Here is a 13,054-nt window from a genome sequence, read left to right on the forward strand (position 1 = left end):
CATATCTGTGCTAACCGTCCTTAATTTAGCAGTGATATACTAGAAGTAATGCAACCTAGACAACACTACCCACTGCCAACTCTTGGACTACTCTCTTACGAACTAATTGTAGGATTGAACACATAGGTAAAAGGTTAAATCTTTTGATGCCCTAACCACCAGGAAATGCCAGATCTATTTTTACTGAACAATTTACTATTGTCTCCCCATAAGGGGTCACCTGTTGTAACCACTCGCAACACTATACTGAAGTTTATTGTGTGTCTGTCAATCAGTAACGTTGCAATTTGTAGTGTGGTGACATCAGAAAAACGTGCGCAAATGACGAAAAGAATTATGCTCTCTGTAGGCTACAACACAGAATGACGTATGAACTTTTAATGTTTGTTTTGTTTTCTTTTTGAATTTCGCGCAAAGCTACACGAGAGCCATCTACGCTAGCCGTCCCTAATTTAGCAGTGTAAGACTAGAGGAAAGGCAGCTAGTCACCACCACCCACCGCCAACTTTTGTGCAACTCATTTACTAACGAATAGTGAGATTGATCGTAACATTATGACGCCCCCACTGCACAAGTACATCTAGTACAGTTACGCACACAACTAGCCGAACATGCGTTTTTACACGTTAAGAAGTTCACCATTTAACACATATTCTAAACACTAAATTCAAAAATCATTCAAGAATTTTGTTTTCGTTTTATAATATTTTTTATTAATACAGTTAGTACATAAAAAGTACGAGCGAAACAGAAAACATGCAAGTGTTTAGAAAGATATCATAGTAATTTATATTCGCATTCTTAAGGTGTCCGGCATGGCCAGGTGGTTAGGATGCCAGACTCGTGATCTGTGGTTCGTGGGTTCAAATCTCCGCCACACCAAACATGCTCGTCCTTTCAGCCGTAGCGACGTTATAATGTTACGGTCATTCCCATTATTCGTTGGTAAAAGAGCAGCCCAAGAGTTGGCGGTGGGTGGATGACTAGGTGTTTTCCCTGTAGTCTTTTCCTGCTAAATTAGGAACGGCTAGCGCAGAAAGCCCTCGTGTAGCTTTGCACGAAATTAATAAAACAAACACACAAAGCATTAGAAAGTAATTCATTTTCTTTTTGCCCTAGAAGCTGAGCTTACCCAGTGATACGGGGTCTATTTTGTTCAGTATATCATAGTTATTGAACTGTAATTCAGTTGTTGACGTGTAACAACAATGCCGCCACAATATAGAGTTGAAAACTTACATTATTATTATTCTCTGATGAACTTAACGGTAGGATTTACATAAACAAGTAAATGTATTGTTCCATAATACCCGTAAGTTTGTTTCTAGGTAAGTTGAATGTACTATCTTTCGTGATTAAAAAGAAGATTAAACTAGCATGAAAACTAAAATAAAAAATACATTTCAGAAATGATAATAAACCACGTAATAAAATTCCTTCCACCCATTTTTACTTTTCTTCGAACCGTTTCTAGGAAATATGATTGACTCTCACAATATTTTATTCTCGCTTTCATCCGTATAACTTCGCGAGTTCTCAAGTCCTTAATTTCACCTGGGATGTAATTTTTATTTTCACTGGGATAAAATGTTTCAGTTTCTCCTGGGTCAAAAAATCTTAATTTTATCGTAATTGGATCAAAATTCCTAGATTCACCTCAGTGGCTCAGCGCTAAGTCTCAGGGATCACACCGTTAAATACCAGGTTTCGATACCCGTAGCTGGTACAGCACAAACAGCCCAGTGTTTAACAAATCACCCGTGCAACAATTCATTCTTCACGAATCACTTTAATTTCATTTGATAAAAATTCTAAAATCCACCAGGGCCAAAATTCTGAAATTCACTAGGGCAAAAGTCTCTATTTTGCTTGGAACAGCCCCCCTCCCCCAGTGCCACAACGGCGAACTTACAACACTAGAAACCGGGTTTCGATACCTCTGACGAGTAGAACACAGAGAGCTCATTGTGTAGCTTTGTGGTTAATTCAAACGAACAAATAAATTTGGAAAACCCCGTGTATGTTCCCAGCGGTACAGAGATGTGTCTACAGACCTAAAACGTTATCAACCGAGTTTCGATATATAGGGTTAGTAGATCACAGATAGCCTGTTGTGCAGCTGTGAGCTTAACTCCAAATAAACAAACAAAAGCATCTTTGGAATTAGGATACCAAAATGGGCTCAATCCTAAAAATAACAATCTTTTGTAAAAAAGCAGTGTTGTAGAGCAAATATCGGATAAAATTGCTAGCATAACGATAGTGTTAACTTGTAACTTTTCACGTTACAACACTTTACCTTGTTATTTGTTTGACCAAATAATGACATAGACCACGCGGACTATTTTGATGGTTGATTTTCTATAAAAGACTTATTTTTCCGGGTCTATTCTCCTTTGGTCCTTAGGTTACAAACAATTGTTTTTATCAGCGACTCAACCGGAACTGCTCTATCTTCCTTCCGCCGGACTAAATTTCCTTGTTTGTTTGTTTCTTATTGAACTACAACTTCTAGTATTGGTTGAATTACTCTAGTCTTACTGTCCAAGCGATGGAGGGATTTCCATTTTAATAAGGTTCCAAATCAACGTAAAATGAAGAAAGGAACTAGAAAGGGTTGTTTCCAATTCCCAAAACTAATGTTTCTAAAGTACAGTTTCAAAGCTCTGTAGAATTCGAGTTCACTATCTTTAGAGCTAGGTTAACACCGCATTAGAATGACAATGACTAAGTCGAATTTCCATAATTGAAAAGTGTGGTAGCTGCATTTCTACCGGCTCTAAAAATGATAATACATTTTCAAACAAAAACAAGCAAAGTGTATTTCAAGCTGTATTTTCGTGTCTATATACTGTTTGTACGTGCATTTCAGGGATCATTCTTAACCCTAAACTTGTCTTATATTAGGCACGGGAATTTATTTACGTGCCCTATTCTCCAGATAGTGATTTTTCAAAAAAACATTCTTTTGTAGTTCCAGAAACCTGGATAAGAAAATTTATTAGGATAGTTTCCAAACATTGATTTCAATCACAGAAGGTTTCTTTACTCTGAAAATAGCCTTTCTTACATACGATAACGTAAGTAAACCTATCTAATTTAGTGAATCGTCCCTTCTTACACCTTCCAGTAGTGACTTACTACTAATGAGAAACGATAGTTTTATATTTATACATAGGAAATCACGTACACATTAATTAAATAAAATCATACCATACTGACTTCAGCGCCACCTTTTTATTTTTGTCCCTTTAAATGGCCTGTTTAAACAAAGCTTTAATATTGTGCATGGTTCATAAATCAGCAGTATTCATTTACACGGTCTATTTAAACAACGCTTTATTACCGTGTATGATTAATAAATCAGCAATAAATATTGACGTACAGGGTATATTTACGCAACATTTTGCTACTGTGTACGGTTGATAAATTAGGGTAAATTTTCATATATATATAGGATCTGTTTACGTAATGCTTGCCTACCGTGTTTAACATGGTTTAACCTGGTATTAGAAGAGTGTTTGTGTCTATTATAAGAACTATATAAGTTTTGTAGGCCTTACCCTCTTAATTATACAGGTAAGTACTTACAGTACAAAATTTACCCACAAGCTTTAGTTAGAATAATGTTACATGTGTAACTGTGGCTGTTTTCTGATTTTATACTCGATGCACTACTATCTTTGTCAATTATTAAGTCATAACTTGTTTAATGCCAAATATATATATATATATTTGATTTAAATACCCTATTAACTTTTTTTTCTAGTAATTAAGACAGCCTACAATGTTCGAGTCTATGATAAAACTGTTGTCATGGGAACAACAGCTGTACTGAATTGCTACGTTCCACCTACTATGTCGGGATACGTCCAGGTAACGTCATGGATTACTGACAATAACGTTACAACAACTATTCTATCGTCGTTTAATTCAGGTAAGAACATAATACCTCGATGATTAATTAACCTTACCCCTCAAATTACCGCCCTGTTTTTATACCGCTAAGGCAACATAACGAATAATTTTGCGTTTTTTTTCCCTGTTACAACACTTATCGTAAATAATTGATCAAAAGCATTGAGTAAAATAATTATTTTCTTAATATAACACATAGGGAATCCGAAGAGTAAAAAGCAGAATTAACTGTAATACTGGTGGTATTTTCTATGTGTGATTTCTATGATGTTAAAAATCTCGTGGCTAACAAAAGCCATGTATCCGCAAGCAAAATGAATCACAAAAATTTGTTTTGTAAAGCCGACAGGGTTCGTACCATTAGTAAATCTAGGGTTAACACAAATGGTTGATTTCTTATTTTTGAAACAGAAGAGTTTGTTTGTTTTGGAATTTCGCACAAAGCTACTCGAAGGCTATCTGTGCTAGCCGTCCCTAATTTAGCAGTGTAAGACTAGAGGGAAGGCAGCTAGTCATCACCACCCACCGCCAACTCTTGGGCTACTCTTTTACCAACGAATAGTGGGACTGACTGTCACATTATACACCCCCACGGCTGGGAGGGCGAACATGTTTAGCGCGACGCGGGCGCGAACTCGCGCCCCTCGGATTACGAGTCGCACGCCTTACGCGCTAGGCCATGCCGGGCCTCAGAAACAGAAGAGAGAGAGAGGCATACATTTGTTCAATAATAAAAGTAATTTTACAGAGGGCGCTGAACTTTAATCTGCGTTAAGAGTTATGTTTTAATATCTTACAGTTACTGTGTTGCTTTTTACCTATATGTATTCTAGTGAGTTATTGTTAGCCTAAGCCTTGCCCGACTTGTCAAAAAATGATGGTTTGGACTTCTACGAAAAAAACAAAGAACGGGATCCCCCCAACTCTTCCTTTTTTCAGCGAGCTTTGTTCACCAAACTTCCTTCTTCATCATAAAAGAGTAACATAAAAATAAAAAATAAATAAATTGACCATTAGCTTTTATAGATATTAGATTTTAATCAGCGGAAAGATAGCAGTAGTAGTATCAGGCCAGAGTTTATGACTTTTACATAAATTAGAGGAAATCACATCAAAATAGGTTTTCAGTTTATTCTCCACATTATGACTACATCACAAACCCTCCGAAATTTCACATGTACTAGAAAATGTTTCTAATTACGTCACATAACTTAAAAATTACGGTTTCTATATCGAAGGAAGATGAAGCATCCATGATCACCAGGCCTAAGGTTCATGATAAAAAAGTTTAAACCTAAAACTTAATGTCAAGTACTATCATTAGTTAAGGTTATGAAAATCGTTTGGGAAAAAGAAGAAATTAAAACGATTTTATGCAAAAAAGTAATAATAATAAAACCCTTAATCTTTGCGACAATCTAATAAGATAGAGTACGAATTATGGTCACCGACATGTCGCTTAGATGTTTTAAAACTCATCAAAAAACCTAGAAATGCATACTCAAACTAATAATACGCATAAAACGTAAAAGTATCTAAAAAAGTAGAACTGGAGCTAGTCCTCGTGAACATTCGAAGTACTATATACATACTTAGACAACAATACCGGATCATGATTTTGTTGTTAAGCGCTACAGAAAACAGAGCGTCACCAAAATACGAATGATTATTATTATTTCACACGCATTGTTAAGACTATTTGACTTTTAATAAATGTATGAGATCTCTAAATTATAACTCTACACCGTACTGTTTTACATGCCAGATAAGGTGATAATAAAAAGTTTCCAGTAGGTAACACTGCTGCAATATTTTCGAGCAAAACAAATAATGTTATGATATTTAAGGAGTTGTTTGAAAAAACGAAACGCTATATTGCCCATATCAACATTTTTCACACCATACAAGACGGTTCATTTTACACTTTAATGGGGGGTTCTTGTTCTATTCAGATTAAATTGATCATAACCTCTTTTTCTAATTATGTATAACATGGATCCCTATTGGTAAAATATCTGGTAACTCTTCCTAATTATATGTAACATGGCGTCATATTGCTAAGACATCTAGTAACTTTTCCTTGTTATGTGTAACATGGAGCCCTATTGGTAAGATATTGAGTTTGTTTGTTTTGAATTTCGTGCAAAGCTAATCAAGGGCTATCTGCGCTAGCCGTCCCTAATTTAGTTGTGTAAGACTAGAGGGAAGGCAGCTAGTCATCATCACCCACCGCCAACTCTTGGGCTACTCTTTTACCAACGAATAGTGGGGTTGACCGTCACATTATAACGCCCCGACGGCTGAAAGGGCAAGCATGTTTGGTGAGAAGAGGATTCGAATCCGCGACCCTCGAATTACGAGTCGAATGCCTTAACCCACCTGGCCATGCCGGGCCAAGATATTTAGTAACTCTTCTTAATTATGTGTAACATGGAGCCCTATTAGTATGATATATGGCAACTCTTCCTAATTATGTATAACATGGAGGATAAAAGTGTTAATTATTTTCTCTCACAGGAGACAAGTATGTACTTTATTCCAACGGTGATCTGCACATCCACAAGGTGACGCTTGAAGACGCGAGGAAAACGTATAGATGCAGATTAAAGAATTTTCTCACAGACGAAGAAATCTTAAGTGACACCTATGCTAGGATCATTCTTATAGGTAAGGTTTCTTAATAGAGCCAGTATTAGTCAAATCTTATATAAAACGTTCCTTTTTCAGGGTTAAATGGAATTCACAACAAATCATGTACAAAAGCGACTTTGAACATGGATATAATACAGCCCATGTTCTAGACTTTCTTCTTACAAAGTCCAGAAACAACTGAAACTTTCTTGTTACAAAGAAGAGAAGTAACTGAAACTTTCTTCTTACAAAGTACAGAAACAACTGAAACTTTCTTGTTACAAAGAAGAGAAGTAACTGAAACTTTCTTCTTACAAAGTACAGAATCAACTGAGACTTTTATGTAACAGAGTCCAGAAGCTAGTACACAAATAAAATCATTCCTTATCGAAAGAAGTATCTGTGAAAATGACCATCTACGAGTTAACGTTTAGTGTTTGAATCTGGTATATGGTGTATCCCTACCGCTGTGTAGGTCCTACTTTCTCAAATATCTCTCTTAGTTTGAGTCAAAGCATCTGTAACTTTGTGTATGGTCGAATTAAGTGTGTGTATATATATATCTACATACATACATATAAACACAACAACAATAAATTAATATACAAAAACTGTGTATGTTGTCAACATCTTTTACAATCTGATTAAGCATTACTAATAATTATACTTGTCATAACAAATTAGTATTAGGCCTATTACACTATTAAACACTACATTCTTAATCTAGTCCTTCAGGGATTTCTAAGAGTTAAAATAATTTATAATAATGGTTTGTAAAGTATTGCATTTTAACCTTTTATGTTTTATTAGTTTTTTTTTTTAGTTAACAGGTTTCTCCGACAAAATTCGGCTGTACGCCAACATAATTTAATTACGAAAATAAAATATGCGGAAGGTCATGCTAACTTTAAACAATGTAATTTTTTTCTCGGAAGAAGAGACATCCGCAAGAAATTTTTTTTTTTTTAAAGTCCTACCTATAATTCAACATCATAAGAAAGTAAAACGAAAAAAAAACTTTGTTACTGGAGTAACGCTATAGGATTTTTGAGAAAATGTCGATTTTGCGTGCTATATAAAGTAAAGATGAATTTAAAACTTTGTCGGTTGTGCTACAGAAAAGTAGTTTTTACCACCTTCATATGATGAAAAACACTTTCAAGGAAAACATAATTAAAAAAAAATACATTCTTTTCAGTTTAGGGCATAATTCCAATGTAAAATAAGTTGAACATTGACGTTTTATGTGGCTAGCATTAAATTTTGAGTGAATATCCAAACGTTATGGCTCATCAAAGTGAACGTTACAGAAAATCATAACCGTGAAACCACCTCTTTATTAAACTACAGAAAAAAAACTTGTTTTGGAATATATATACGTTTTAGGAAACCGAACTAAACGACACAAAATAAAACATTAACTAGACTTGAAAGTAATATCTGCTGTTGCATTTCACAAGTTTAAAATTGACGCCCGGAAGCAGGTAATTAGTGCTAACTCTCTCAGAGTATTAGTGTTAACTCTTTCAAGGAATTAGGGCTAACTCTTTCAGGGAATTAGGGTTAATTAGCTTCTTATTTTAAATAGCAAATTCCATTTTCGGTGTAAATATTTAAAGAAGCAGCAGCGATACAAGGTTAATAAACAAGAACGTGTGGTGGACAATCTGTGTGCAATACTTATTACACAATTACGATATTAAATAAGTAATATAAGCAACCTTTTCGCTTCTACACCATTACATCTCGTGAACTTTGCGTGCTCTTCCTTTTATATGAAATGTCTTATAAGTGTTGTATAGAAGCCACTCAAAATGTTTCCCGGTCACATACAACACACCAAATAAAGATTCAACAAAAGATTAAAAACTTTTCTATCCAAGTTGCCATAGTGACAATGTATACATATAAAAACAAAGATTCGACGGAGGATTCCAAGCTCTTGCATCACGGTTACCATAGTAACAGTGTACACGTACATCACAAAGACTAAACCGAGGTTTATATTTACTAACTGGAAGATCGGCTAAACAATTATTTCAAACTGTTAACGCAAAGCAACATAATGGGCTATTTACACTGTGCCCACCACGGGTATCGAAACCCAGGTTTTAGCCAATAGACCTGCCGCTTTCGGTTTCTTCAGATCACGGACAATGTTTGTTTGTTTTTGGTTTTTGAATTTCTCGCAAAGTTACTCGAAGGCTATCTGCGCTGATCACGGACAAAATTATGATTAGTGAAAATTCATACAAAAATATGTATCTGTGTGTGTGTATGTGCGTGCGTGTATATATATATATATATACACACACACTATTCACTTTTCGTCATACCTATTTCACTTGAAAGTTTCAGGTTAAATTTGATTTAATAATATGATTTACAAATACATTTGTGGTGCAAAAATAAGAACAAAACAACTTACATCAGAAACTGTCTTTCACTTTGGAAGTCATTTTATAATTTTGTTATTTTCTTTCTTTCTTTTTTACGAATTTGAGTAAAAATTTATTTAAAAAATAACAAACCTAGGTAGGAAATCAAGTTTCAAGTTATTTGTACCACGACAAACCAAACTTTTCATTTCACTTGATATATGTCGTTACTGTTGTAGTGCAAAACGACACAATCAGCTATATGCACTCTATTTGTTGTGTTTAGTTATGTAAGTCCGTAAACTTACTGTTGACCCATCTGTGGGCGTAAATAAGGTTTGACTATTGTCACCTGTAATCAAAGTGTTATTGGAAACAGTCTAGGCAAGAGGAAAGAAGTTTTATTTGTTTGTTTGTTTGTTTTTGAATTCAGCGCAAAGCTACTCGAGAGCTATCTGCGCAAGCTCTAATTTAGCAGTGTAAGACGAGAGGGAAGGCAGCTATTCATCATCACCCACGCCAACTCTTGGGCCACTCTTTTACCAAAGAATAGTGAGATTTACCGTCACATTATAACGCCCTCACGACTGAAAGAGTGAGCACGTTTCATGTGACTGGGATTCGAACCCGCGACATTCAGATTACGAATCAAGTGGCTTAACCTCTTTACCATGCCGGGCTTCCAAGGGAGAAGTAAGAACTCGCCTAGCTTTCATTCATCGAGAAGTCACCAGTTTTAAAAAAATTATAATGCAACACAAATTAAATAAGTAATATCACTGGTAGTTCCACCTTAAAAGTCATCTCACGTGACATATTGGTTAAAATTTCTGTCTTTGTAACCTCAAGTGTTCATGCACAGCAGTCTCTAATTTATAAATGCTCACCAAAAGAAGGAAAGCCACTTAGAAGCTTCCACCGCTTACTTGATTAGTTTTAACTGAACAGTGGGGTTAACTGTATTATATTACCATAGGTAAATGTATGTGGTGTGTACATCAGTAGCATATTTGAATTTAGTTGAACCTAAGACTATCTGATCCGCAAGATGGCACACTAACCACTAAGCCTAGCTCAGGCTATATGTAATGTAACTGTGGATCTTTTGCTTCTAAATGGCAGGGTTTCATAATAAACGTTCTTATTCTGAGCAGTGGGCTTGAATTTGAATTTCATCACCACCTATCGTCAACTCTTGGGCTACTCATTTACCAATGAATAGTGGAACTGACCGTCAAATTATAACGTACTCACAACATCTTTGGTATAACGGGGACTCAAACCCGCGACCTACAGATTTCAAACCGAGTGCCATAACCACCTGGCTATGCGGGACTTCCGCGATGGATCAGTAGACGTTACCACCTAGGGTACAATTTCCTTCGGTGGACAGAGCACACATAGCTAACCGTGTCGCTAGCTTAATGTCAAAACAACAATAACGGGTTTCAGCATTTTCAGTAATCACCCAGGAATAATAAAAACTATTGCATCAAGTGTACATCTAGAGTATTTTTATTAAATAAACAATATGAGAGAAAAAATTACAACTAAAGCAAGATGAAACTAAACGTGTTAAACCCCACAATTCTATTCGTAAGGGAGAGAGATTTTTTTACAAAAATGTTTGTATGCATAATTATTTACATAACTGAGGGTCGAATCCTTTGCTACATCATCATCAAATTATTTCTCTCTGTGGTATATCTTTGATAGTTTAAAGAACTTTTCATTCTAGACCAACAGCCAATGGGAGGGCCGGATTGAAGCACGTGACAGTTACGTTTCTTTTAGGCTTAGCGCAATCTTTTTAACAGATAAAACTATGTAGTTATTTTAGTTGTGGTTTTATATCACTTCCGCTGTTTCTTAAACGATAAAGGGTCAAAGGTTGAATGACAACATTTGTAGACTACATTGGTTTCGAAATGCAACGTACGTTTTATGTCTCTTAACAATGCAACAATCTGTGTAATGACCAATCCTTTAAAGTAACAATTAGGTATATAATGTAAAGCTTAATTAAAAAAAAAACTTTGGAAAGAGGTGGTGGGTACAAATCTCCTCAAATTTCCCACTGATGCGCGATCTGTTATTAGACTGAGAGTTTGTTTTGTTTTAGAATTTCGCGCAAAGCTACTCGAGGGCTATCTGCGCTAGCCGTCCCTTATTTAGCAGTGTAAGACTAGAGGGAAGGCAGCTAGTCATCACCACCCACCGCCAACTCTCGAGCTACTCTTTTACCAATGAATAGTGGGATTGACCGTCACATTATAACGCCCCCACGGCTGAAAAGGCGAGCATGTTTGGTGCGACGGGGATGCGAACCCGCGACCCTTAGATTACGAGTCGCATGCCTTAACCCACCTGGCCATGCCGGACCGTTAGACAGAGAGAATCTAGCTCGGAGTTAATGATTGTGAGGGGACCTGTAAGTAGACAGAGAATCTCGCTCGGAGTTAATGACTATGAGGGGACCTGTTAGTTGACTGAGAGAAGCTAGCATGGAGTTAATACAGACCTATTAGTTGACTGAGAGGAACTTGCTCGGTGTTAGTGGTTGTGAGATCCATATAGAGTGGTCAAGTGCTGCCTGGTTGTTTGGTAAAGTACATGTATCTTGTTGATTTACTAGCGTTATGTTAACCACCTGGCCATGCCGGGTCATTATGTTAGATAGAGAAATCAATTAATTCTGTAACTTTTGTACGTCCCCGCTTTAGTTTATTTAGGATTAAACTTTAACATAATTAATACTATCGATAAATACATATACTCTTATTTTGGGACCTGTTGTTAGACTCTTTCAAAAACTTTCATAATTTTTAAATATGCTGTTGTAAAAAAATGTTCACGAAAGTATATTAATATTCACTCTTTGTTTAAATCCGCTGAAATGAAGCACGCACGCAGTCTCACGAAAGACAAAAATTAAATATTATTATTATTATTATAGTTTTTAATAGATCACGAGGTGGCGTTATAATGTGACTGTCAATCCCACTATTCGTTGGTAAAAGAGTAACCCAAGAGTTGGCGGTGGATGGTGATGACAAGCTGCCCGGGCTCTAATCTTACATTGCTAAATTAGGGACGGCTAGCGCAGATCGCCCTCGTGTAGCTTTGCGTGAAAATTCAAAAACAAATTATTTATCTGTATAAATCCGTTCACTGGTTCGTCTTAACCAGTTATTTTAAACATCACTATCTACATATTATTTACTGGTTAGTTACTTCACCTTTTACATTCTTAATAAACTAAGACTAACTTTTAAAATTTTTCATCAACAATTTCAATCATTTTTCTCAACTTTTAGATCCAGAAGAGAATATTGCCCCCAGCATTACTTCCCGCCAACACCAGGTGTCGCTTAACAAAGGGGAAACTGCTTACCTTCCTTGTGCTGCTCAGGGCCAGCCTCCTCCAACCTACACCTGGTTTAAAATAAAGGGATCCCAGAAAGTTCGAATTCATTATTGGCCAAGGCTTCAACGATTCCATGGAAGTCTAAGAATAGACCGTGTGGAGTTGGAAGACGTAGGATTGTACCTCTGTGTGGCTAATAATTCCCTTGGCGAAGACTACACGCAGGTTGAAGTAAAGGTGTTTGGTAAGTCGAAGTTAGTTTCAGTTTTTGTTTTTTACGTCGCATCTTCTTCTTGTCGTGGGTAAAAAAGTCAATAATACCTGCAAAGGAGACATATTTATCACCTGGCCAAACTGGCCACAGTGACATAAAGGTATTCTATAGTGGTAGCAACAGTGAAATAAAGGTATTCTATAGTAGTAACCACAGTGGCATAAAGGTATTCTATCGTAGTAACAAAAGTGGCATAAAGGTATTCTATAGTAGTAACAAAAGTGGCATAAAGGTATTCTATAGTAGTAACAAAAGTGGCATAAAGGTATTCTATCGTAGTAACAAAAGTGGCATAAAGGTATTCTATCGTAGTAACAAAAGTGGCATAAAGGTATTCTATTGTAGTATCTACAGTAGCATAAAGGTATTCTATCGTAGTATCCATAGTGGCATAAAGGTATTCTATACTAGTAACCACAGTGGCATAAAGGTATTCTATACTAGTAACAAAAGTGGCATAAAGGTATTCTATCGTAGTATCCATAG

At 36.0% G+C, this 13,054-nt stretch overlaps 1 protein-coding gene across 2 annotated transcripts in view; it reads left to right on the forward strand.

The window, feature by feature from the left end:
• Positions 1 to 13,054, forward strand: part of LOC143257134 (cell adhesion molecule Dscam1-like) — a 101,933-nt gene that overhangs the window by 29,328 nt on the left and 59,551 nt on the right. For both annotated transcript variants that reach the window (XM_076515416.1, XM_076515414.1), the window contains exons 3-5: positions 3,770 to 3,937; positions 6,436 to 6,585; positions 12,245 to 12,538. In XM_076515416.1, coding sequence (XP_076371531.1) covers positions 3,770 to 3,937; positions 6,436 to 6,585; positions 12,245 to 12,538 — 612 coding nt within the window. The remainder of the gene's footprint in view (positions 1 to 3,769; positions 3,938 to 6,435; positions 6,586 to 12,244; positions 12,539 to 13,054) is intronic.

This window comes from Tachypleus tridentatus, chromosome 7 (assembly GCF_004210375.1).
Source record: "Tachypleus tridentatus isolate NWPU-2018 chromosome 7, ASM421037v1, whole genome shotgun sequence".
Classification (NCBI taxonomy): Eukaryota; Metazoa; Arthropoda; class Merostomata; order Xiphosura; family Limulidae; genus Tachypleus; species Tachypleus tridentatus.